This window comes from Centrocercus urophasianus, unplaced genomic scaffold (genome assembly GCF_019232065.1).
Source record: "Centrocercus urophasianus isolate 14NV4802_14NV808 unplaced genomic scaffold, USGS_Curo_1.0 seq_19, whole genome shotgun sequence".
NCBI classification, from domain to species: Eukaryota; Metazoa; Chordata; class Aves; order Galliformes; family Phasianidae; genus Centrocercus; species Centrocercus urophasianus.
The window spans coordinates 20253509-20276339 of NW_024884744.1; the positions used below are offsets into that span (position 1 = coordinate 20253509).

The 22831-nt window shown below is 44.5% G+C and overlaps 1 protein-coding gene and 1 long non-coding RNA gene across 2 annotated transcripts in view; one reads left to right on the forward strand and one right to left on the reverse strand.

Moving 5' to 3' along the window:
• Positions 1-5451, reverse strand: LOC122161139. Its single transcript, XR_006169106.1, has 3 exons — positions 4509-5451; positions 3491-3635; positions 1-1907 (listed from the first exon to the last, which is right to left on the reverse strand). It is a non-coding gene; the product is annotated as an uncharacterized LOC122161139 (long non-coding RNA).
• EHHADH (enoyl-CoA hydratase and 3-hydroxyacyl CoA dehydrogenase) overlaps positions 5350-22831 on the forward strand; it is a 23482-nt gene continuing 6000 nt past the window's right edge. Inside the window, exons 1-6 of the mRNA XM_042820262.1 lie at positions 5350-5457; positions 10247-10350; positions 11082-11254; positions 12477-12588; positions 12900-13004; positions 18870-19211. Coding sequence (XP_042676196.1) covers positions 5384-5457; positions 10247-10350; positions 11082-11254; positions 12477-12588; positions 12900-13004; positions 18870-19211 — 910 coding nt within the window. The 5' untranslated portion in view covers positions 5350-5383. The remainder of the gene's footprint in view (positions 5458-10246; positions 10351-11081; positions 11255-12476; positions 12589-12899; positions 13005-18869; positions 19212-22831) is intronic.

Genomic DNA, 22831 nt, shown 5'->3' on the forward strand with positions numbered 1-22831 from the left:
TGAAACGATGATTTTTATTTAAGACAAGTAAAATTCTAAAATGGTTTGTATGGGCAGAGCAGTACAGAGGGAAATAAATGCTGACCGGAGCACCAACCTGAAAGAAAATTCTGTAGCTTTGTATGTTGCTAACAAATATGTTACAGCAGGTGTGTGCATGTGGAAATGTGAATGGCTTTTTTTTTTTTTTTTTTCTTTTTTTTTTGCAGGCTTTACTGTTAAAAAATATTACATATTACAGCTTTGATGCATTGTGAAGCTTTGGATTCAGGAAGCCATGGGGCAGAGTAAAGCCTCTGTAAGACAATGAGCTGTGCTGTCCTGGGCTGTCCACACTGCACAGGCACAGTCCGGAAGGAAGAAGCTGCTCATCTGGAAGGGCACGCAGTAGCAGGGACCCACTGGACAGACACTCAGCTCTGTACAGTCAAAGAGTGAAATTTAAACTGTAGGATAGAGTGTTTTACAGCCCTCAGTATCTTGCGGTATACATGTAGTTCCCACCCCTGCCCTGCTCCAGCTGTGCCTTTCAAAGAGCTCCATGTACCAGCCCCAGGCTCTGAGCTCCAGATCTCTTCTAGGAAACAGTTTACAGAAGGACCTTACGGTCAGCAGAAAAGGTCACATCAAGGTGCACTCGGCCAAAGGAGCCTTTGAAAACCGTTTGATGATCAGATGCTAACAAGTATTGTTTTTACCACAGGTAGAAGTGCTAGCCAGGAGCAGAGGACAGCGTACCAGACAGAAGATCACAGGAAGCAGTGGCTGATGAATTCAGCAGGCCCTCTGAGCCATTTCAGCAGCAGTACGTGTGGATTTAGATCTTGTTGTTTAGATCAGCTGCTGTCAAGACATTTTCAGAGCTCCTGCCCTCCTCAGTGGAGCAGTTTTACCACAACACACGAGCTTGTACAGTGCAGTTTCCATGTTCCTCAGAAGTAGTTTCAGCAGAAATTCACTGCTCCTTACAGCTGGCACTACATTACTTTTCAAATGCATTTGGGCTCAGAAATTGAAGTTTTGACCAACCAGGCTAATAAGCACTTTTCAGTGATTTTTGTTCCATGTCTATAGCAAATGAAGCCATGTCCTCTGAAGTACCAATGTTCACAAGTATGCTGGAATAAATATTAACATGAGCCTCCTGCAAAGCATTTGTTTGTATCATTCAGCACTTCAGCATTCAGCAGGCTGTTGGTCCCAGGAGGCTGCAGAATTGCCAGATCTGTGGTGCTCCAGCTCAAGAGGAAGCAGGATTCTCTTCCTTCTACCACAGCAAATGCTGAGGGGCTGGCAGACGGAGCACAACATTCATATTCATTTCAATCTGTCCTTTGATGAAGATCCCTTATTTCCATTTCTAGTAATGGGGTCTCTAAGGCATTGGCATTCTTCTTTGGAGCAGCTTTTTATTTCTCCAGAATTGCAACAAGTACATGGTGTATTTTCTGAGCATCATCCCCTACCACGTAGTCAAAAGACAGTAATCAAATGGATGACAAAATGTAATAACACTTACAGGAAGGTCTGCAACTATCTCAGTGCATCCTTCTCCTGCCAAAAGCAAGCTTTGGTTACTCAGTCTTCTTTACACATAATTGCAGGTTCTTCTGAAATGGCACTGGCTGTTGCAGAGACAGATAAGATCAGGACTGTCCCCTTGCAGAGGATGAACAACACATGAGCTGTTTTAGACATTGTATTAGCTTAATTTCTCTCTAGATTTATTAGCAAGGTATGTCTTCTTTTGGCAGGCCTAGGGCTAAGAAAGCTGTCACCACGTCTCCTGGTTTGATAGTCAACAGCTGTTTTTCATGGAGGTGTATGCTGCCAGGAAATCTGGAGGCAAGAACCTGCTCCTTGGAAGCTCTAGATACTATACAAGTTCTTGCTGAATTTCTCAAAAGCTTGCAGAAAGAAATACATCTCGATTACATTTTGTCAATGTTAACTGTACTAGCAGCTCTGCAACCTCTCCACCCTCCCACAGCTGCCTGTGCTCAGATATAGCCGAGCTCCATTGCCTTGGATCCAACTGCTGTGAAAATGGAAAACAACTAAGGTGTGAGAGAAAAGAAAAAAGGGGGGAAAAAGCCCAATCTGGGGCTGCCCATGCACTGTTCATCCTTCATTGGTTCGGGCGTTTGAGTTTAAGCTCATGTCCTTGTAGTTGGTCCTTGAGTAACTCAGTGAAGTACAGATTAAACACTTTACAGAAAGCTCTGAAGACTTTAATTTCCTCTGCCATATAAACTTAAACTTCCTTTTCTTGTTACCAAAATCTATTTACGTTTAAGAGGAACGTATTGCTTACAGCAAAAAACCTTTAGCACTTATTGGAACCTTTCCACAAATCTATAAAGTTGCTGAGCCTTCTCTTTCTACAGACTGTTTTCTTCTGTGTTTATTCAAGCTCAGAAAGTCCCTGCTGTGCCACAACTATGGTGATTATGTTATTAAAGGACAAGTAAATTGGAGCTCTAAATTATAAACAGGAAGTACAACTAATTGGGGTGATCTTTGATTTTGGTCTGGTTAATAAAAAACCAACCAGTTATCTCCCACAACTCCAAGGTGCAGTTCACAACATTTTTGTAAACTCCCCAAATGCACTGTTTTTTGGGTTTTTTTTGCAGGGCCTTATCCCTGGTTTTGTCTTCAACACTGCTTACAAATAAAAGAATTCTGGTGATCTGCTGCAATAACAAACGAACAAGAGGTGTTTTGAGCAAGATTGCTGGTGATACTGAACTGAGAGGAGCCGTTGACCGTGTCGAGGGTAAAGAGGCCTTGCAGAGATCCAGGCAAATGAGAGAGCTGGGGAATCACCAACTGCATGGAGTTTAACACGAGCAAGTGCTGGATTCTGCACTAGGAAGGTACAGGCCTGGCTACACATGCAGGCTGGGGGATGAGATGCCACAGAGCAGTCCCACTGTACTTAAATCATTTTTCCACACAACCCCATCACGGGATCCAGCTATTTCCTTCCAATGATTTAAACTGCAGCACAAAGGTGGCTTTTTCAAAATCCCCTCATTATCCAGTGCCCATTTTAATGACACACGTGGGTGAATTCTTTGTACAGTAACAAATAGCACACAGTAACAGCACAAACAGCAACCAAACAAGCACACTCAATGACAATTATCACATTTAATATTTACCTTGGGGGGGGGGGGGAGACTTTAACCTCTTACCCAAGTTCTCAGCCCTACCCTGCACAACCTTTATCACATCTGGCAGGCAAGGAACCAAAATAAACCAAAAGGGGGCATGAACCATCACCTCAATTGCTAGCCCCACCATGCACAACTTTCATTACATCTGATGGGCAGGCAACTAAACTAAACCAAACCAGGGGACTCTAATCCCCCAGGGGTTTTAACCCCTTACTTGGGTTCTTAGCACTGTACTGTGCAACTTTCATTACATCTGACAGGCAGGCAACCCAAATAAAATAATGATAAAAGAATGCTTTAATACTCACTAATCAGTGGTCTTGTCAGGAGAGCTCTTCAGCCTGGGGATCAAGGCCCTCCCTAGAATACTTCAGTGCCAGATGATATTCTGTGAACTCAGGAACTGTCGAGGCTTACCCCATCTGGGGTGCCAAACTGATGCTGTAAGTCAATCTGTTATGAAACTCCCTAAGAATCAAGCTGGAGTGTCAGAAAGCAAGCACTCCTTATTTTCAGTGCTGAATGTATGGGGGCTGCACTCCACCTCTCATGCATACCTTGCACAAAAAATCTTCAGCTTGTATACATTACTTGCATTACACGTGCTGAGGTTTTCTTGGAGGTACATACATATTCAACACTCGCTTTCACAATTAACTGATTCCAAGCAGAATTATCCTTATTTATTTGGTACAAAGACTTAACAGAACACTCCTTATTTGCTTGGTACAAAGACTAAGTAGAATTTTCCTTTTTCTATTTGGTGCAAAGACACAGCTCTTCCCATTATCCAAGCAAACTTCATGGTATTCCATCAAGGAACACGAGCAACCTTAACAATCTCATTACAGCTCATATTAAGGTGGGGTATCAGGAAGGATTTCTTCACTGAGAGGAACAGGCTCGCAGGGCACTGGGCACAGCCCCAAGCTGCCAGAATTCAAGAAGTATCTGGACATCACCCTCAGACACATGGTCTCATTTTCCAGTGGTGCTGTGCAGAGCCAGGGGTTGGACTCAATGTGCTGCCAAACAAACCCTTAAGACCAATGTGGTATTAAGATGCAGCCATTCTTTAATATAGCACTAGATGCAGAAGGGGATCCTTCCACCTAATCGTACAATCACCAAGGTTGGAAAAGACCTCCAAGATCATCCAGTCCACCTATGACCAGTATTTCCCATTAAACCATGTCCCTCAGTATATCTAAATGTTTCTTGTATTTCCAGGGACAGTGACTCAACCAGCTCCCTGGGCAATCCATTCCAGAGCCAAACCATTCTTTCTGAGAGGAAATTTTTTCTATCATCTAACCTGAACCTTACCTGGTGTAACTCGAGGACATTCCCTTTAGCCTTAGTTGTGAGGAAGAAGAGGCCAACCTCCACCTCACCACAACCTCAACTCAGGGAACCATAGGGAGCAAGAAGATCTCCCTGAGCCTCCTCCTCTCTGGACTGAACCATTCCACTTCCATCAGCCTCTCCTTATAAGACCTGTGCTCCAGACAGCTCACCACGCCATCCCTTATAATACATTTGGGTACAGTACTTCTACGTGCTTGGAGAGAGGTCTCCAGCACTCATGAGACCTCAACCACCTCTCCCATTCATGCACCTTTTTTTAAACAACAGTTTACAATCTCCCTTCTGGCAGACATGCTGATGTTCAAGATGCTCCTAAAAGACAAGATTAGCCACACCAACAACAGACGGTCCTTGTGGAACTCGGGATGTTCTCTTTGTACCAAGTGCATCCACCAGCCCCCCGAGAACCTGGGCCAGCCTTCACTACCCTTATTGCACGAGACTTTTTCCTTATATCCAACATAAATCTCCCGTCTTTTAGTTTGAAACCCTTTTCCCCTTGTCCTATCACAACAGATCCCGCTAACGAGTCCGTCCCCTTCCTTCCCTCAGCCTCTCTTTAGATAGGCAGGCTGCTCCCTGACCTGCCTGGAACTCTCTTCCCTCAGGAGGACCTTTCCCCGCTTTTTAGCGTCCGGCAGAGACTGCAGCAGGACCAGCCCTCCTGATGGCTGGTTTATATTCAACCGCACGGAGCGCGGGCACGCTGCACTGACAGTCACCAAGCCTTGTGCCGTACCGTGCCCCGTCCCGTTCCGCCCCGCCCCGCCTGGGCAGGCTGCTCTGCGAGCCGGGCGCTGGGCAGAGACGCGGGGAGAGAGGCAGCGCTCGGCATGGCGCAGTACGCGAGGGGTGCCGCGGCCGTGGCCGTCATCCGGCTCCGCAACCCGCCGGTCAACGCGCTGAGGTAACGGCGGCGCCGCCCGCCATTTTGTGAGGCGGGAACGGCACGGCCGGGAGTTTGCTGTCCCGGCTCCGGGAGCCTGGGGCCCCGCTCGGTTGTCGGGACTGCGGGCTTTCCTCTGAGGGCACGAGGGGTGCGGCCGTGGCACTGCGCTTGTCAGTTCGGGTGGCTCCTGCAGAGCGACAACACGAGGCTTAGAGCTTAGATATCGCTTTGCCATAACTGCGCTGAGCTCCTTCGTGATTTGTGCTCCTTGTTATAACGTCTAGAGGGTTTTTTTTCCCCTCGGGAGAAATGCCAGGTTCACGGGCGTGCGCTTTCTGCCATCTCCCTCGGAATCTCTCGTCAAACTTGGCACGTTCCTTGTCACTTACACCGCGAAGTGTCAGCAGTAGCTCACAGCGTTAGCACAGCTCTTCTATTTCTCAGTTCCCGTGCAATTTGCAGGTGGAAATTGGCTTTAGCTGTGCTACCAAGTGCGTGCAGGGGTTGGGGCAAAGGGCTCTGTGAGCAGAGGGCATGGCTTAGCGGGAGGCACCGATGTCCAGCCCCGGTGTCAGAATGCAGGCCGCTCACGTGCCTTTAGAAATGATGAAGGCACTGACCTCCCGATGCTACACCTGATGAAGAAGGTGATCTCAGAACAGCTGGGGACAGGCAGCCAAGCAGAGCCCCTGAAGTTCACAGAATCGCAGAATTGTAGGGGCTGGAAGGGACCTCCAGAGATCATCGAGTCCAACCCCCCTGCCAAAGCAGGTTCCCTACAGCAGGTCGCACAGGAAGGCATCCGGGCAGGTCTTGAACATCTCCAGAGCAGGAGACTCCCCCACCTCCCTGGGCAGCCTGTTCCACTGCTCCGTCACCTCACCGTAAAGAAGTTCTTGCGCACCTCTGTGGTTTTCCATCTTTCAGAAGGGATACGCGTGTAGTTTGGTTTGTGAAATTTGCCTTGTAAGCAGTCACAGTTGAGGAGCCATGCTGTAACAGTGACCATAGTGCTCGCTCCATTTGTTCTCCTAAGGCAAAACATCCACTGCAGTCACACGCAACTTCTAAAGCAGAAAGTTTGTTAAGAAGAGGCTGAGGGGCATGTATGAGCATGAATGGGAAACACAAGCTGCTGCCCTTGCTGTGGCAAGGTGCGTTGCTCCAGCTGCCTGCACTCACTCCTTCACTGCAATGTTTGAAAGCACAGAAAGACCCTTTTTACATACTTGGATAATTAGAATGAGAAAGCAAATTAGGAGTAACCTGACTGATGAACTGGACGTGTAGGGCTCCCAGAATGTCTCTTGGATCTCCTTTGGCCAAGAGCAGGCTTGGAACACAGCCAGGCTGTGCCCATAAAACCTTCTGTCCCTACCATGGAAGGCAGCAAGCACTTCACAGCACACTGCTGTGACCTGGACCTGGTTCTCACAGCCCTGCTGTGCTGTGCTGCTGCTTGTGGGGCTGGCGTGAGCAACCTGGTTCTTGGAGCTGCTTTCAGCCAGTCTAGCTCTCTGCATCTGCTCCTTGCATGATTGCAAGGCATGAGTGAGAACAGGAATCTGCACAGCATGGGTTTAAATCAGTTAAGATGCCATGAAACTTAAGCTTGCAACATAGGAGGGAGCAGGATAGATAGATGAGATCAGTCCAACAGCTGGCAGGCTGAGGCAGCGAACACAGCACATGTGCAGCTGGAGTCTGTTGCAGGCTCTTCCACTCACCTGTAGCCAGTAACAGAAGGAAAGTCTGGATGTTAAGGGCTTCTAATTTATCTCCTGATTTACTAAGACTTGCTGAATTTGCAAGGAGCAAGTGTGACAGCTGCACAGAGCTCAGCTTTAACTAGGCTTGCGCCATTTGGTTAGCAATTGGAGTAAAACCTGGTTCAGCAGGATCAACAGTTGTTTCGTAATGGCAGCTTTGAGCTGAGACCTGGCTATAGCTATGGAAGGTAGAGAGCACTCTGTGATCCTTGTGTGTACCTTCTTGCATATTTTAGTTATTCATCTGCAGGGGAGCAGGTTTGTGATTGCTGTTTGAGATGTCTGTCTGTGTAAGTGACAGCAGGCAGGGAAAGTTACAGACAGGGGCCATGTCCTGCAGTCCTGACAGTTTAATTTCACAGCAGGCACAGATGCTTTTTAAAAGGCTGATGTGCTTTTCCTGCTCTGCTGTGCTCCAGCCTCACCTCTCTCTCCCCATTAGACGTGATGCTCAGCACCATTAGCCCAGCTCCCACTCCATCGCACCAGCCATCAGCACTTCAGAAGCCACTGGTGGGTAGGAATTTGCTTTTTGCTGTCTGACAGCATCTGCTGCTGTGCAGTACCTCCTAGGCAGTGCTTTCCTGAGGAATATGTGCCGACTTGTGAAGCTGGCAGCAAATTTGGTTCCCACATGGACTCTTTTCAAGCTAATCCATCTCTCCACTAACAGAGCTGCCATGTACCAAACTTGTTTTTGTTTTTTTTTTTTCTCTCGTGGTTTACAAAGTTTTAACTTCCAGAGGTCTGCAGTCCTAATCATCTGTGGGACCACAGCTTAGAGAGGAGGCACTTGAATGTGCAGGGAACTGGAAGTTTGGGGGACAGACAGATAAAACTAACAAGAGAAAGGATCAGCCATAGCCTGTGAGCAGAGGTGGGCTGCTGGCACTGCAAGGCTTTGTGGGACACTCAGGAAAAAGGTTTTAAGAAGTGGAAAGCTTAATCAGATGTGAATAAGAAAGCCTGTAAAACATGACAGGGGAGATGTAAGCTGGAAATTAAGAGGATTAAAAATATAAAGAATGCATTGCAAAGCATGCTAAAAACAATACGGGGAAAAAGCAGGGGAAAAAAAAGAAAAGAAGGCTGTCAGTTACAGTTCAGGGAAGGGATCTTTACCACTGATAGATTTTTGAGATCACCAGCTCAGTGTGCTTGGAAAGCCCAAAGAACTCATGAAATGCTGGGTGTTACCAGCACACATGCTGAGAACAGAACAAAAGAGAGGACACCATTCCTCTATGGTAAAAAACCTATAGGACTTCTGAAGTACTGCCTGTAGTTCTGGACTATGCATTTGCAGGACACAGGGACAATCTGGAAGGGGACAACCAAAACTGAGAGGCAAGAGCATTAAGAAAGCATGCTGAAGAGGTTGGGAGTCACCGGGTTGGAAGGGAAAGGCTGTAGGAGAATAAGGGCAAGGTTTATGAAATCCTAAAGAAGGTAAATAAATTGGAGGTCTATTTCTGATTACAGAATCCTGTGGTAGCTGATCTAGGGGCATTTGATTACACTGGTAGGAGATTGTTTTTAAAGAGATCATACAAAGCTTGATGCCACAGGAGCCTGTGGAGGCAGATGGGTTGGCAGGATCAAAGATTAGACAAATTCATGAGCAGCAGGTTTGTAAGGGATGCTAAATGAGGGTATGTAGATACATACCAGAGCATCCCTCATGCAGCGACTGTGGATGCTGGGGGAGATACAGAGAGGAGGGACCAGACCAGCACGACACACAAAAAGCATTTTCTGTTGTTAGATTACAGCCTGGCCAAGTTAATTTCCAGGATTCCCTTAAGCTACTTTCCTTTATCTTTAAATTTGTGTTTACAATCCTTGCAAAAAAAAAAAAAAAAAAGGATGTTTTAAAAGCCTTGTTACAAACCCAGCACATCACTGAGTTTTGTGCAAGGGAGAAATAACCCAGAGTGGTCAGCCTCAAGAACAAGAACAGCCTGCCCTGAGGAGCATGCTTACCCAGCCAGCGTGCTGCTGAGATACATAGCACTGAGGCACCTCGTCAGGATGGCTTCTTTTGCAGTCAAAACAGTACACATGGCAGAGCTGACTACATAGCATGGAATTAAGTGCTGATTGCAATGCACCTAGTGAATTTCTCATTGTTACTGTTACATGAATGATACTGTTGCACAGTAATGAAATACTTATGCAAATGAGGGTGAGTTTTTGTCTCTTTCATGCTCTAGCTGTTTGAAGTTGTGATAGTCCTGAATATTTTTACAATTTTACTATCATACATTTTACTGTGATTTCCTTCATGGAAAATGACATCTTTTTAGTGTCAGCTACAGCGTGCGTTGCATGCAATGCAGCTCAACTGGGCTGTGACATGTCCTGGGGCAGGCACGTTGCTCCAGGGCAGGACAACAGGAAGCTTCCAGAAGTGGTGATATCTCCTCTTCATCCCACAAGAAATTCTCCATGGGAGAAAGCTGTATGAAGGGAGAAGAAATATTTTTGCAAGTAGAGTGTCACGTGGCAAAACCAACTGTGTGGTATTAATACAGATAACATGGGCAGCTTGGATGACAAATCTTTCTTTTGGCAGGAGGGTGTTGCTGTAAGTGCTATGACACTAAGGGCTTGTAAATAATTTCCTATGGAAAATCCAGAACCTTTTCATCTGGAACAGACTCTTTCTGTTGGTATTTTGCAACTGCTGATAACACAACTACTGTAAGCACAGAAGCACTGGATTGCTTCCTGTGACAGAATTGGTGGGTTTTTTTCTACATAATATTTTCAAATCAATAATTTCACATCTGTTCAAAATCCTGTTGCATACTTTTTTTCCCCTCTTGGCACAGGTCAGCAGTGATTGGCTTGTTGGATTTTGGCACTTGCCCTTGAAGTGAGAGGGAGACTAATGAATATTCAGCAGAGAGGTTATGGCAGAAGACAAACAGGAGGGCAGACTTACTGGACTCACTGCTTATTTTCACTGAGCCCGTTGTGTTGGTGGAAAAGTGATGTAGTTGGTTGTCAGCCACTGAATCTCTAATTTATTTCAGTTCGACAGTTCTCCAGGCATTAGAGGATGGACTGAAAAGAGCAGAAACAGATCCTTCAGTGAAAGCTGTTACAATTTGTGGCGAAAATGGGAAGTTCAGTGCAGGTAAGACATTCCTTCAAACAGTTTGAGAAAAAGAGGAAGAACTGTGCCCACATGTGAAGATTCTCTACCATGTAGCACTAACAACAAAATGCCACAAATTCTGATGTGGCTGAAAATAGCTGCAAAACAGTGAGCCTTTTCTGCTGTCCCAGACTGGTTTGAACACATCACAGATTGGACGGTCCAGGCCAGAAATATGCTGGTAGATTCATGCTGAAAATGGGAACAACTTCTTATCTTCCTGTCTTCCTGACACGTTGGTGTCTCCTTGCTTTCCATGACACTGCAAAATCTCAGGACCAAGGATTAGCCAATTATATAGAACCATCCTGGGACGGGGCAGTTGTAACGGGTCTCCTCCAGTTGTAGAGATCCGTGAAGCTAACAAATTCCTGTGGAGTTTGACATTACCTGTAAGAAGCAATTCCACTTCTCCAGACTTAACTTCTTTTATTTTTTTAATAAGCATCTTTGCAAATCACTGCATTAACTGCACGATCATTACAGTTACATACTCTTCTATTTTGCCATCCCCTTAGTGACCTGAATATGCATAAGGAGCCTGGGTTTCTTGCAGCTGTTCTCAAGAGATCATTGCCTGTTACATGCCAGCAGCATGTTCTGTCAGACCTCAGTCATCAGCGAGTGCTGACGTCTAATGGCACTGAGGGAGGTGTCGTTCCATTCACTGCCTCCTCCACTAATTCCCTCTCATTTTTGTGCTTCCACAGGCGCTGATATTCGAGGATTTTCTTCTCCAAAGAAACAGAGTCTTGGCTTGGGCCCCATAGTTTCCCTAATAGAAAGGAGTGAGAAGCCTGTTGTGGCTGCCATTGAAGGCATTGCCTTGGGAGGAGGCCTGGAGGTGACACTTGGTTGTCATTATCGTATCGCACACGTGCAGGTAACACTGTGAACTAGAGAAGTTGGTGGGAGCATCTGGGGCCTGTGGCCATGTACAGAGCAGGAGGCTGCTCCTGAAGAGCAGCTGAGCAGAAGCTGAGCAGTGTGTCTTTCCTAATTAGAAACTTCAGAATCTGAGTGTTAATTTGCACTCGGTCTCAGAAGTCGTTATCACAATTGCATAGCTGGCTCATGCAGCATGACTTTCTCTTTCTTATTTTTCTCCCCAGCCACGTAAATTTAGCATTTCTGTCTGCTAGTGGCCTAGTTTCAGTAGATAGTTGAAACTCAGCTAGCACAGAGCACTTACAATTTGATTCCTCATGGGCTGTTTCCTCAGGGTGCACTCTAATCAGCAGACAGCTTCCCCTCCTCCACTTTTAAGTCTTTCAAAGTCATCTATTTATTTCTCTCAAATATCTTCCTTCAGAATTGCCCAACTGTCTTTTAGCAGCACCTCATCTCCTTACAGAGACTCTTCCCTGACAGGAGTGTCTCCTCGCTGTTTCAGAGTGAATTACTCACACCTGGCAGTGTGGGTTGCTATAACACAATAAAGAGGCACTTTATATACCCTGCATGTGACCTAAGATAGGTGCCCAAAGTACAGATCTTAAAATGTCTCCACATCTCTTAAGAGCTCAGTTAGAAACATACAGTATAAAATTTAAGAAAAAAGACACAGTGAATCATTTTTTAAGTGAAGATAGGAGCTGTCGCTGGCTTCTTTACCATAAGTCTAGTAAATCTCAAGTGCACCAAGAAGCACCTGAGCATTTTTGAAGGACAGTCAGTGAAGAGTTCAGTATGTGAGCGTTTTCCTGCAATAAATTTCTCATAAATAGTGAAAGGAGACAGCAGGTCACAGAGACACTGACAACTGTTTGCCCTTTTGAGCTGTGCAGCTGGAAGCATTGTTTTGCACGTTATGGTCTGGGGTGATGCTGTTGTCTCCATCGATCTCCAGCATTGTGCTACTACCCACACATCCACTGATGGACACCTCTTCTGCTCCTGTACATAAGTTACTGAAAAAGTTGAGTGGGCTTCTGGGTTAAACATCTTATACAGAAAAAAAGCTGAAATTAGGATTTTGTGTAGTAGTTCATGGAGGATTCCGAAAGAATCAGCACACAAATCAGGTCCAATTGTCTTTGTTCTGCTCAGCTCCTAATTACTGATCTTGTTAATCAGATTTGCTGTTGAATTTGACTTTGGTTTAGGCACGGATGGGTTTACCAGAAGTCACAATTGGGTTGCTTCCAGGCGCTGAAGGCACTCAGCGGCTCCCCAGACTGATCGGGGTTCCTGCTGCCCTGGATATAATTACTACAGGTAAAGTACTGTGCCACACTCCATATGAGGGGATGAGAGGAAGTCATGCCATTGCTTTTGTCTAATGAATCATGATGTTTGTTTGGACATAAGCTGCACGAGTTGAAATTCAGCTTGATTCCTCCCAGGATTCACTAGGAAAGGGACACATGCCCTTCTGAGGCATGTAGTTAGTTATGCACTTGATGTACATGATAAGCATGTCTGATACTTGAGGCCAGCTACATGTAAGTCATTTGATCAGACTGAAAAAGAGTGAAATCACATGTAATGCCCCAGCTGTAGTCACCTTATTTCTCTTTTCATCATAGGAAGACACATCTCTGCAACTGAAGCACTGAAGCTGGGCTTGGTTGATGAAGTTGTGGAAGAGAATACAGTCGAAGCAGCAATCCGTGTCGCAAACAAGTTGATTGGTGAGGAAAGAATTGTAGCAATGCCAGGAAATAATTGGTGAGGCTGAAGAGAATTAGAACAAAACCCATTAGCTTGTTCCAGTCTTCACATTCCATTCGTTGGGTTTTGGCATCCATATGAACTAGAATGAACAGCAGGATTTGTTTTCTGTTAAGTGAAAGTGAAAAAATTCAGATGCTGAAGAGCTGCAGAAATATTAAGTGAGGATTCAGAGGAAAAAAAAAGTAGAGAGTCCTCATGCTTCTATAATTTTATATCCATGCTTTTCTGGACTGCTGCTCTCAACTGATTCGAGAGAGTTGCGCTCTTTCTATACGCAGTTTTGGATGACAGCTGGCATTAATGTAGTCTGGTTGCACCATCAGTAACAGCTAATTGAAAATAACGTTCTCCCTCCCTCTAGTGGAGGGACTGGCACATCCTCAGCCCAACTCAGTGATTTGTGAGTAACTGTTACCCTTCAGCTGCTTCATGAGAAAATGGACTATGGAGATGGGGAGACACGCAGAGAGATTTCTCCACCTTCGAAGTAACAAAATCTAATTCACAGGATTTAGCACAGAAAGAGGATCATTCACAGACCAGCCTGAAAAGCATCACCTTGAGAGAAAACAGAACGTTTTCCCACCAACTCTGAGATGGACCATTGTCTCCAGTCAGAACTAGAAGTGGAATCCTTTCAGAAGATGCACACAAGGAAGAAGAAAAAGAACAACAGCTCAGCACTACCACCCATCTTCTCTGATCACTTGGTCTTTACAGGCAGTGCTTTTCCAAACTGGAGTGCTCCTGCAACAATTTCCACTACAAACAGGAATGGTTTTCCTTCTCTGTAAGAGTACTTCTCCCACTGTAGAAGCTGAAGCAGCCTCAGCTCTGGATGACAACGCATTATATTTTTAAGACATCTCAGTGAATGCACTATTCTTCAAAATAGTATATACTTAGATATATCTTAGATACAAAATAGAACATTCTTCAAAAAGTATCTTCTTAGCTGCAATGTGGGATTTACCAGATAAGTGCAAAAGGGTGTTCTTTGCCTGGGTCTTCTGTAACTCTCTTCCATCTCATTGTAGCCACGCTACAGTATCTTCATTTTTAGTGCAGAACTGTTGATATAAGCAATCCTTTTCTTTCCCCATATCTAATTAGACTGTTTAAATATAAAAACTTTAGAAAGGTAGGTGATATGCTTCCACACTGCTTAAGAAAAGCTGAGGCACCTTGGCACCCTGATCTTGTCTGTTTTGAATGATAATTCACTGCTACTTTCCCAGACAAATTAACCCAAAATGTTCCCTCTAATGTACTCTCAGGGTTACGAATGACATCTTGTGTAAGATCTCCACCAATACTGATGGCAGAGGCAGTATATCATCAAATGAATAACAGATATGTTGCTAGATGCAGCGAACTGGCAAGCATCCTGGTTTTCAACAAATGCTATGTGAAACTGGGTGAATTCTAGATATTTGTAAGCTTATTTCTTCCGTGACAGCATAGCGCAGCAAATGAGAATTGCTAAATCAGCTCAACCTCAGATGAGAACCTCAGGAATGAATCTCTGAGTGCACTGTGCCTCAGTGTAACTTGCTTTCTGGAACTTACATCTACTGCCATTATTCAGAAATCCATGTTCTGTAGCTTCATTTCCATAGGAAAATGCCACTAGCAAGAAAAGTTGAGAACTGCACAAGCATACAAAGATCCTATCTGGATATCCAGCAAGTAACCTGCCTGTTCCAGTCCTGCTCATTACTTGTAGCAGCTTTTCTGTTTCTTGCACCGGTGACAAATGAGTAGCACTGCTGAAGGTATTTCACATCACTCTATATACCAGCTCCAACAGGACTTCCAAAAACATGCTTTCAGAATTTCTCCAACTGCTCTACTGGCAGGATGTTCTTTAACAGTGAAAGCACTGGAGGCACAGTTCTCCAAGTAGGAGAGATGTAGAGGTGAATTCATCTTCAGACTTTACAGAACATCATGAGAAGTTCTGACACTCCATTTAGCCTCTGGTGACCTTATCAGGCTGACAGGATGAGGTACCCAGAGTCCACACATGCCTCTTGAGTCATTCCTGGCTTTGGCTTTTGCATAACCTTCAAATCTTCTGCCATACAACAGCAAACCAACACTTTCAGTTCTGTACCTCAGTCACTAACTCGGGGCTGCAGAAGAGATATGACAGTCTCGTGTAGCTGGCCTGGTTTTTGTTCACAGTGAGTTATGCTTTCAGTGAACGTGTTTCAGGCAACCTTAAGGACAGAAGTGGAATTATATAATGTCTTAACAAGTGCACTTTGTATGGAGTGCAGCATTTTATTTCTGAGGGTTTTTGTTGTTTTTTTTAAAATTGAGGTTAACAGCTGCTGGCTTCTTACAGAACAGTTTGGTGAAGTAACTCATTGTCACCGCTGGAATTTTTGCTTTTAGCCAGAGAGAGCTGTGCTGCAGGATCCAGCTCAAGGAGCTAATTAAGGTAATTCCTCTGAAGCCTTCTCAGTGTTGCAGCTGCAGCACCTCAGAGCAAGAAACCAGCCTCAAACGGGTGGCTGTATGGAAGCAGGGCACTTTGTTTCTATACGTAAGTGACAGAGCTACCTTTATGGCAGTTTTGTTGGGACAGCATCTTCATCCATAAACTTTTATGGAATATTCCTAAGAATGAGCACCTTCTGAGCAGCTCTGAAGGAATGCCTGTAGAAATACAGAAAGACAATTAAGATCTCTTATTTTTAGGCAAGAATACACTCAGAAGTGAATGTGTTCCCTTCCTTCAGAAGAAATAGCCTCTTCAGGAAAAAGAAAGCATTTTCACTTTTGAAAGAGAAACGAATAGGAACTATGTTCTTGGAGACTAGAAGAGTCTTCTTTCATTAAACCTGTTTGATAATTGCTGTGCTAATTCAAAGCTGCATGGCATAATTTGTCCACCTGATGGCATCACAAAATTGAAAAATTGCTGCAATTGTTTGCAGCTTATACTGCCCACCTCTGCTGGCCTTCCTGGGCTGGAGGAGAAAATGGCAGCTGATCCTCTGCATGGCTGACTTCTTCAGAGCTCCCCTTTTATAATCATCTCTTGCTTTATCTTCTTTGGGGCACAAGAGTATCCACGGTTTGCATCAAAGAGCCAACCAACATCAGTTCAATTTAGGTTAGTTCAGACCCCCCAGGTATTAAATTCCACATGGAAAGAGGATTATGAGTTTGACTGTAGACCAACAGCAATAACTGTGTGGGATGCAGGTGTTTCTTCTGAGGCTCAAGAAACTCACAGGAGTAACATTACTGCTCATGTAGTAATTGCACACCTTAAATGAAGGCTGCTGGAGAAAAGCTTTCATTTACAGTTGTAAGGGCCTTTATTCTATCTCTGGGAAGATGTACACTATATGGGTATTTGAATCTCTCTTCAGGGCTTATCGTTCTGGCTAATATCATCCATAGACAGAAAGTCTAATAAAGTGCTCCTTTGAGACAACCAGAGGATAATAAAAAATCTGATAGGAGCCATACTTGCTTCTAGCTGACATGAAACTGCTGCTAGCCTGAGAAGCAGGGGACCACTTTCAGCTTCACTCCCTAGGCATGCACAAGCAGTTCACTGCAGTAAGCTGGTTGTTGGGCTAACCCTGCCTCTTGTATCTGAAGTCCAGTAACATCTCTGGAGTTCACCACTCTGGAATACTGGTTTGTTTTTGTTTTGTTTTGTCTTGTTTTGTTTTAATAGCACAATGTTTGATACTGCAGGCTTACTGTTGCTTTTTCTGATAGAGGTTTTATGGATTTGATCCACCCTTCCTGCTACCTGGACTGCAAACTCTAATGAAAACAAAGTAGGTGTCTGTGCTAGATACTGTATGTAGATACCACTTTCTCCTGTACCATGATATCAGATGCTGTTCATCATGTTCCTGCTTTTTTTATTTCAGAAAGCAAGCTGTAGGTATCCTGCACAAGTTTAGATTCACATCATTCTTTCCTGTTCATAAAAAAAACTACTGCAGAAATACTTCACTAAATAAGAGTTTTACTATAGGATCCTGAAGACAATAACTATCTCATGTCCTCCCTCAACGTTTCTACTTACAAGTACTGCTTTACCTGAAGACCATGCTTAAAGGCTCCCGGTAGTCTCATCACCACATCAGAGATGTGGAGTCTCTCGATCTGCTCAGTTTTCAGTGGCCTTCCAGCCATCAGATGTGCTTTCTGGGACAAACCAGACATTTCCTTTTCAGAAAGGATCAAACTGATTGGATAAAGAGCATCCTCATGTTAGAAACATGCATTTTGGGAAGACAAAGGGTTCAAAAATAAACAAATATCATCCTTACTAAAACCCTGCAGTACTGACAGCAAATATGGGTTGGATCTGTCAGCGAGGAAACATTGTTTTCAGTTTACTTTACATGTAGAGTTACTTAGTGTTAATCTTTCTGTCTATTCTACAGAAGCCTTGATTTGAAAGCCCGAGCTCTGAAGACCATTGCTTCAAGAAATCAGTACTAACTCATCATGTTTGTTTGACTTAAGAGATCTAGAGTCAGGCCATGCTCTTCAAGCAACCACAATTGTGGTACTGCTATATTCCCATTTTTCAGCATCCTGTGTATGCTGGGGTGACAGATTTCCTGCTCCTGGGTCTTCTGCTGATGTACTGGCATTTTAAGTTAGACAACAGGTAGAGAAAGGAGAGCTGGGTGCAATATGCCATCTTTGAAAGAATTATGCTCCTATGGCAGAGCTTGTAACAGAAGCTAGAGCAATGAGGCTACATGCCAGAGAGCTTCTCAGCTCTGGGCTCCCATTACAGTGGGCTCACCTACCATCCTGCTTTGTTGGTGATCCTGGATGCTTCTGGGAATAGTGCTGCAGCACCCAGCACCATAACATCGCCTCACCGTTAGATAAGGATCTGGATGTGGCTATAACTTTTGTTTTTTGCAGCTCTGGAATATTGAGGAGATACATTCTGAGCTTCCAATCTTGTCCCACCATGGTTTTTACTGAGACAAGCTGCCATTAAGAATATAAGAAATAGCCTGAATACAGATAGATCATAGATCTCCCAGCAGGCCCAGAGGTTTATAATTCTGAAGATGACAGAGAGGATTTCAGTGTCTGAAATATAACTAACTTCTCTCAATTAAAAATCTTTCTAGGTATTACCATAGCAACCTCTGCCTGTAATGAGGCTCGTGTATTTGTGTGACTGCTTGATTCACCCCTTGCTGACACAGAAGCATGAACTCTTCCTTGTTATTCATTTGCTCCCCAACTCATGCTGTGTGAGCCATCCTCTCAGCTAGTCCCACAGGGAATGGAGGGAATCCTGCTGTCAGGGAAAAATTAAAATCAGAGTGTATTTCCCAGTCATTCATATAAATGCCTGGGTCAGGACCCTGACTCGAATGCATCTGGCTAACAATGAGTACTAAGCAGTACTGAGGGAAAACTCCAGTATTGAAGCTTACAGAAAAAATAGCCTTATGAATGTGACAGTTGGGACTGTGGAATTAGAACTGAAGAAGTCAAGCCACTCTTTAGCTGAGAAAAGGAGAGAATTATGTCTTTGAAATTGAAATCTTAGTTCATTGAATTCTGGGAAGAAGGGTCTTGAAAAATTGTCATTGTCAGGGCAAACAAAGCTGAAGGAAAATGCCAGATTTAATACTAGACCCAGATCATTGTGCTACGCAAGCCCTAGTAGTGCAGTAGGCTTAGAAGGAGGTGGAACAAGAATAGGACTGCATTATACCTTCTATGTAGAAACAGGTGAAAACAGGTGAAAACAGTCCTCCAAGAGATGTTAATGTTTTGTTCTCTAACTTCCATTTTTCTACCCACAGGCCAGCCCTTGGGACACCGCAGGCTCAGCCTGAAGCCAGTCCCCAAGTTGCCCAACATGGAAGAGTTTCTCACTGAGGCTCTTGTAAAGGTGAAGAAACGGGCCCAAGGGTGCCTGGCACCAGAGCTGTGCTTCCAAGCAATCAAAGCTGCCACAGAGAAGCCATTTGCAGATGGAGTCCAGAAGGAGAGAGAGCTATTTAACATCCTGCTGACTTCAGGCCAGGCCAAAGCACTGCAGTATGCTTTCTTTGCAGAGAGAGCAGTGGAGAAGTGGACAACACCCAGTGGAGCTTCATGGAAAAGCGCTTCCCCTCAGCCCATCCGCAAAGCAGCTGTGATAGGTAAGGGGGGAAAAGCCATTTCATTTCCTGACTGTACAGTTCACAGCAGAGCCCCTTTCAGCGAGCAAGATGATGCTTTACTCATGGCAGAAAGGCTAAGTAGAATTCACAGGACACACATATTTGAGGCCCATGGGTGACATAAAAGGAGAAGTCACCACTGTATCAGTAAGCTCAGAGAATCAAATGGTAAGTTATGTGCTACTATTGCTACTTTATCCCACCTGTTTCTTAAGAAGAGCACTGTCCTCTCAGTTCAGAGTGAGCTTCATCTGTGGACCATACATATTCTGTTCCCTTGGAAGAAATGTTGTGCTGAGTCCTAGCTTTATGCCATGTTGTAAGCCAGCTTGCTTAAAATTCTCCTCCTTTTAGTCTAGTTCTGTGGTGCAAGTGTGTATAGAGCCACTCAGGGATATATTAAAACAAAAATGTTTTGACAGCTGTATTTTTAAGAAGATTTCATCTCACTGGGATCCACTCCTGCCATTTTGTAGCCCAGCGAGATAATGCCTTCATTAATTTTTTATGAGAGCAATTTAAATAAAGCCTTTGATGCACTGCTGCGATTTATGTATTAAAAAAAAAAAGTGTCTTTCAGCTCTGCCTGTTGATAGTAGCACTCAAAAATGGTTAGATGAGTAATGGAGCGCTTGGAAGACATCCATTCTGTTTCAGAGGAAGCTTACCAAACCAATACTGCTCTGTCCTGGGTTTTCTCAGGCCTCCTATGCTCTGAAATATGAGCTCTCTGGAAACTCATTTCAGGCCACACTTTCTTCTAGTTCTCTTTGAAAGTTCCCTTCTTTTCATTAGCTTCCCTAAGTGAATCCATGCTGTATTTGTAATGAAAATGTTTTTTAAATTTTGGTCCACAAGCCTTGTGAGGATGATCTGTGACCTTTGTGTCTTTCAGGCATGAATTATTGCCTAACTGTTGCATAGGTGCATGCAATCCCAAACAGGACAGTCCTGCACCATGTTCTTAGGCAGAAGGAACTTATGCTGAAGTCTTGTAGGAATGATCAGGTGACTAGAATCAACATTAGAACAGACATTGTTTATGTACTGATTAATCACGCTACAATAAATAGCGCAGTAGAAAAACCCTAATAGCAGTAACAGATAGCCAGAAGGGCCATTCAGAACATCTGATCAGCTTAATTTGGTGCTGTACTACACAGCAAGATCTGGCTTCTCCCCAAGGGATGGGGTGGAGGGCAGTAACGCACCACAGAGCCACAATTTAGAAGGGTCCTTTAGAAGTCATCCTATGCAACACCCATAGTCAAACAGGGCCACGTAGCACCAGTTTCCCAGGACAGTGATAACAGAGCCTCTTCAAATTTGTGCCTGTGCTCATTCACCCTCACAATAAAAGCAGTACTACCTGATGTTTAGATGGAGCTTCCCGTGTTTCAGTTTCTGCCCATTGCCTCTCACCTCATCACTGCGTACCACTGACAAGAGCCTGATTTCTTCACACATTGTCCTCAGGTTTTTATGTAAATCAGTGAGATTCTGCCTTGCCATACCCATCAGGCTTTCTCTTCTCTAGGCTGCAAGAGCTCCAGCTCTCTTAGCCTTTCCACATCGGAATTACTCCAGTTCCTTGATCATTTTGTGGCCCATTACTGGGCTCTTTCCAGTAATTTCATGTTTCTCTTGTACTGGCGAGTCCAGAACTGGACACAGTACTCCAGCTGTGATCTCACCAGTGCTGAGCAGATGGAACAGATCTCTCCCACAACCTGCCAGCATCGCTCCTCCTCATGCCACCCTGTATACTAATAACTTTTTTTTTAAAAAAAAAAAAAAAAAACAGCAAAGACCAATTGCAGGTCACGGTCAGTTTGGTGTCCAACAGGATCCCAAATCCTTTTCTACAAGGCTGCTTTCCAGCCAATCAGCCCTCAGAATATTCTGGGGCATCAAATCATTCCTCCCCAGGTGTAGCACTTTGCATTTTCCCCGTTGAGCTTCATGATGTTCCTGCCAACCCATTTCTCCCTCTGGATGGCAGCACAACCCTCTGGTGTATCATTTAGTTACAGTGCCTGAGCAAGGCAGTCAGGGCAGGCACAGAAATCACAGCAGGAATCTACTAGACATCCAGATGATAAAGCAAAAGAGATTCAATGAAGCAAATGCAAGGCAGAGTTAGGAAGCCAGTCAGCAGATTGAAGTCTGGATCAACAGTGGCTGTGGCCAGAGGCGAACGTTATTCTGATGTAGCTCAGGAAGGGGATACAGGTCCACAGCTGAGCTTAATGTGTGTTCTGAGGCCCAAAGGCAGCAGACATAGGACAAAGGTTTGAGATGTAGCTGGTCGAGGTCATTAAAACTTATGAATGCACCCAAGGCCCTGACACCTAGTAGAACTCTTAATTCCTTCTGTAAATCACTTCTTCTGTCAATACAGCTCCCATAGCCAGCTATTATGGCTTGATTTATTTGTACTAGATGTAGGCCTCATGCTTGATTTGATGAGCAGCATCTATTTTAGAGACCATCGATCACCTCCTTTTAATTCTCAATTGTATGTCATGCTAAATGTCATTGCTTTCCATCACTTTTTTTTTTTTTCTTTCACCCCACCAGACTTTTTCCTGCAGAAGGATTTCCTTCTATCTGGTATGAAATAGAGGCATATAGCTGCCTCTGACCAGCTCTGGATAGCCCAAGAGAAGTATTAGCCACAATCAAAAAATATGGAAAGAATAGCTTACCCCATCCTGAAGACAAGGGTTCACTGGAAAACTCCCAGAAGAAAGCAGCCTCTAAGCAAAGATGTTTTTCCTCATGGCTGCCAACCCTTAAATGAGGTTCTGGTCACACAGATGAATTGCTTGCACCTGTTCTCCCTTCCAGAGCTGGCCCAGCCCTTCACCAGGTGCTCAGTCTGTGTTCAGTTCAGGCTGTGACCTAGCACTTCCCTTGCCTTGAATGCATGAAATAAAAGTCTTTTGGAGATGGGTGTGGAACATGCCAACATAATTGCATTTTCTTCTCTCAGGCTCACATAACAAGAAGTCACTCTCCAGCCAGTACCTTGCTGTGCAGTATGTCATAGTTCCACATTCTATGATCTTTAGCACATTCTTGAAGTGCCCAAAATAAAAATCTTAGGGGTGATTTTTGAGGGTCTGACACCTTTTAAAATAAGGCTGACCATCCTTTTAAAGTATTGAGTCTCAATAGGTTACCCAGGGTCTCTACTTTCATTGAAGAGAGGAAGTCACTCAGAGCAGGATTTTTGCATTCTTCTGCAACCCTCATTTTCCAATAGGCAGTGCTGTTTCCTGCACTAAAGCCCTTGCAGTGTGCTGGTTCTTCTGTCTATTATCACTGCAAAATGAGAAGCCACTGATTAGACCACTGTGACTTCTTCCTTCTTCAATGCCTTTTCTGTCAGCACAGAGGACCTTTAGGGGATGGAAGCAGTGTCATGAATGCTGGGGAAGCCCTGCCTTGTGGACTCAGTGTCAATCTAATATTAGCAGGACTTGTTAGAGGGAACTGGCACCAAGTCTTAATGTATATTCAACATCAGGGATTATGTGTCATTTTAGCAGGCACCCTTGATAGATGGCATTGCTGATGACTTGGCAACTGTTCCT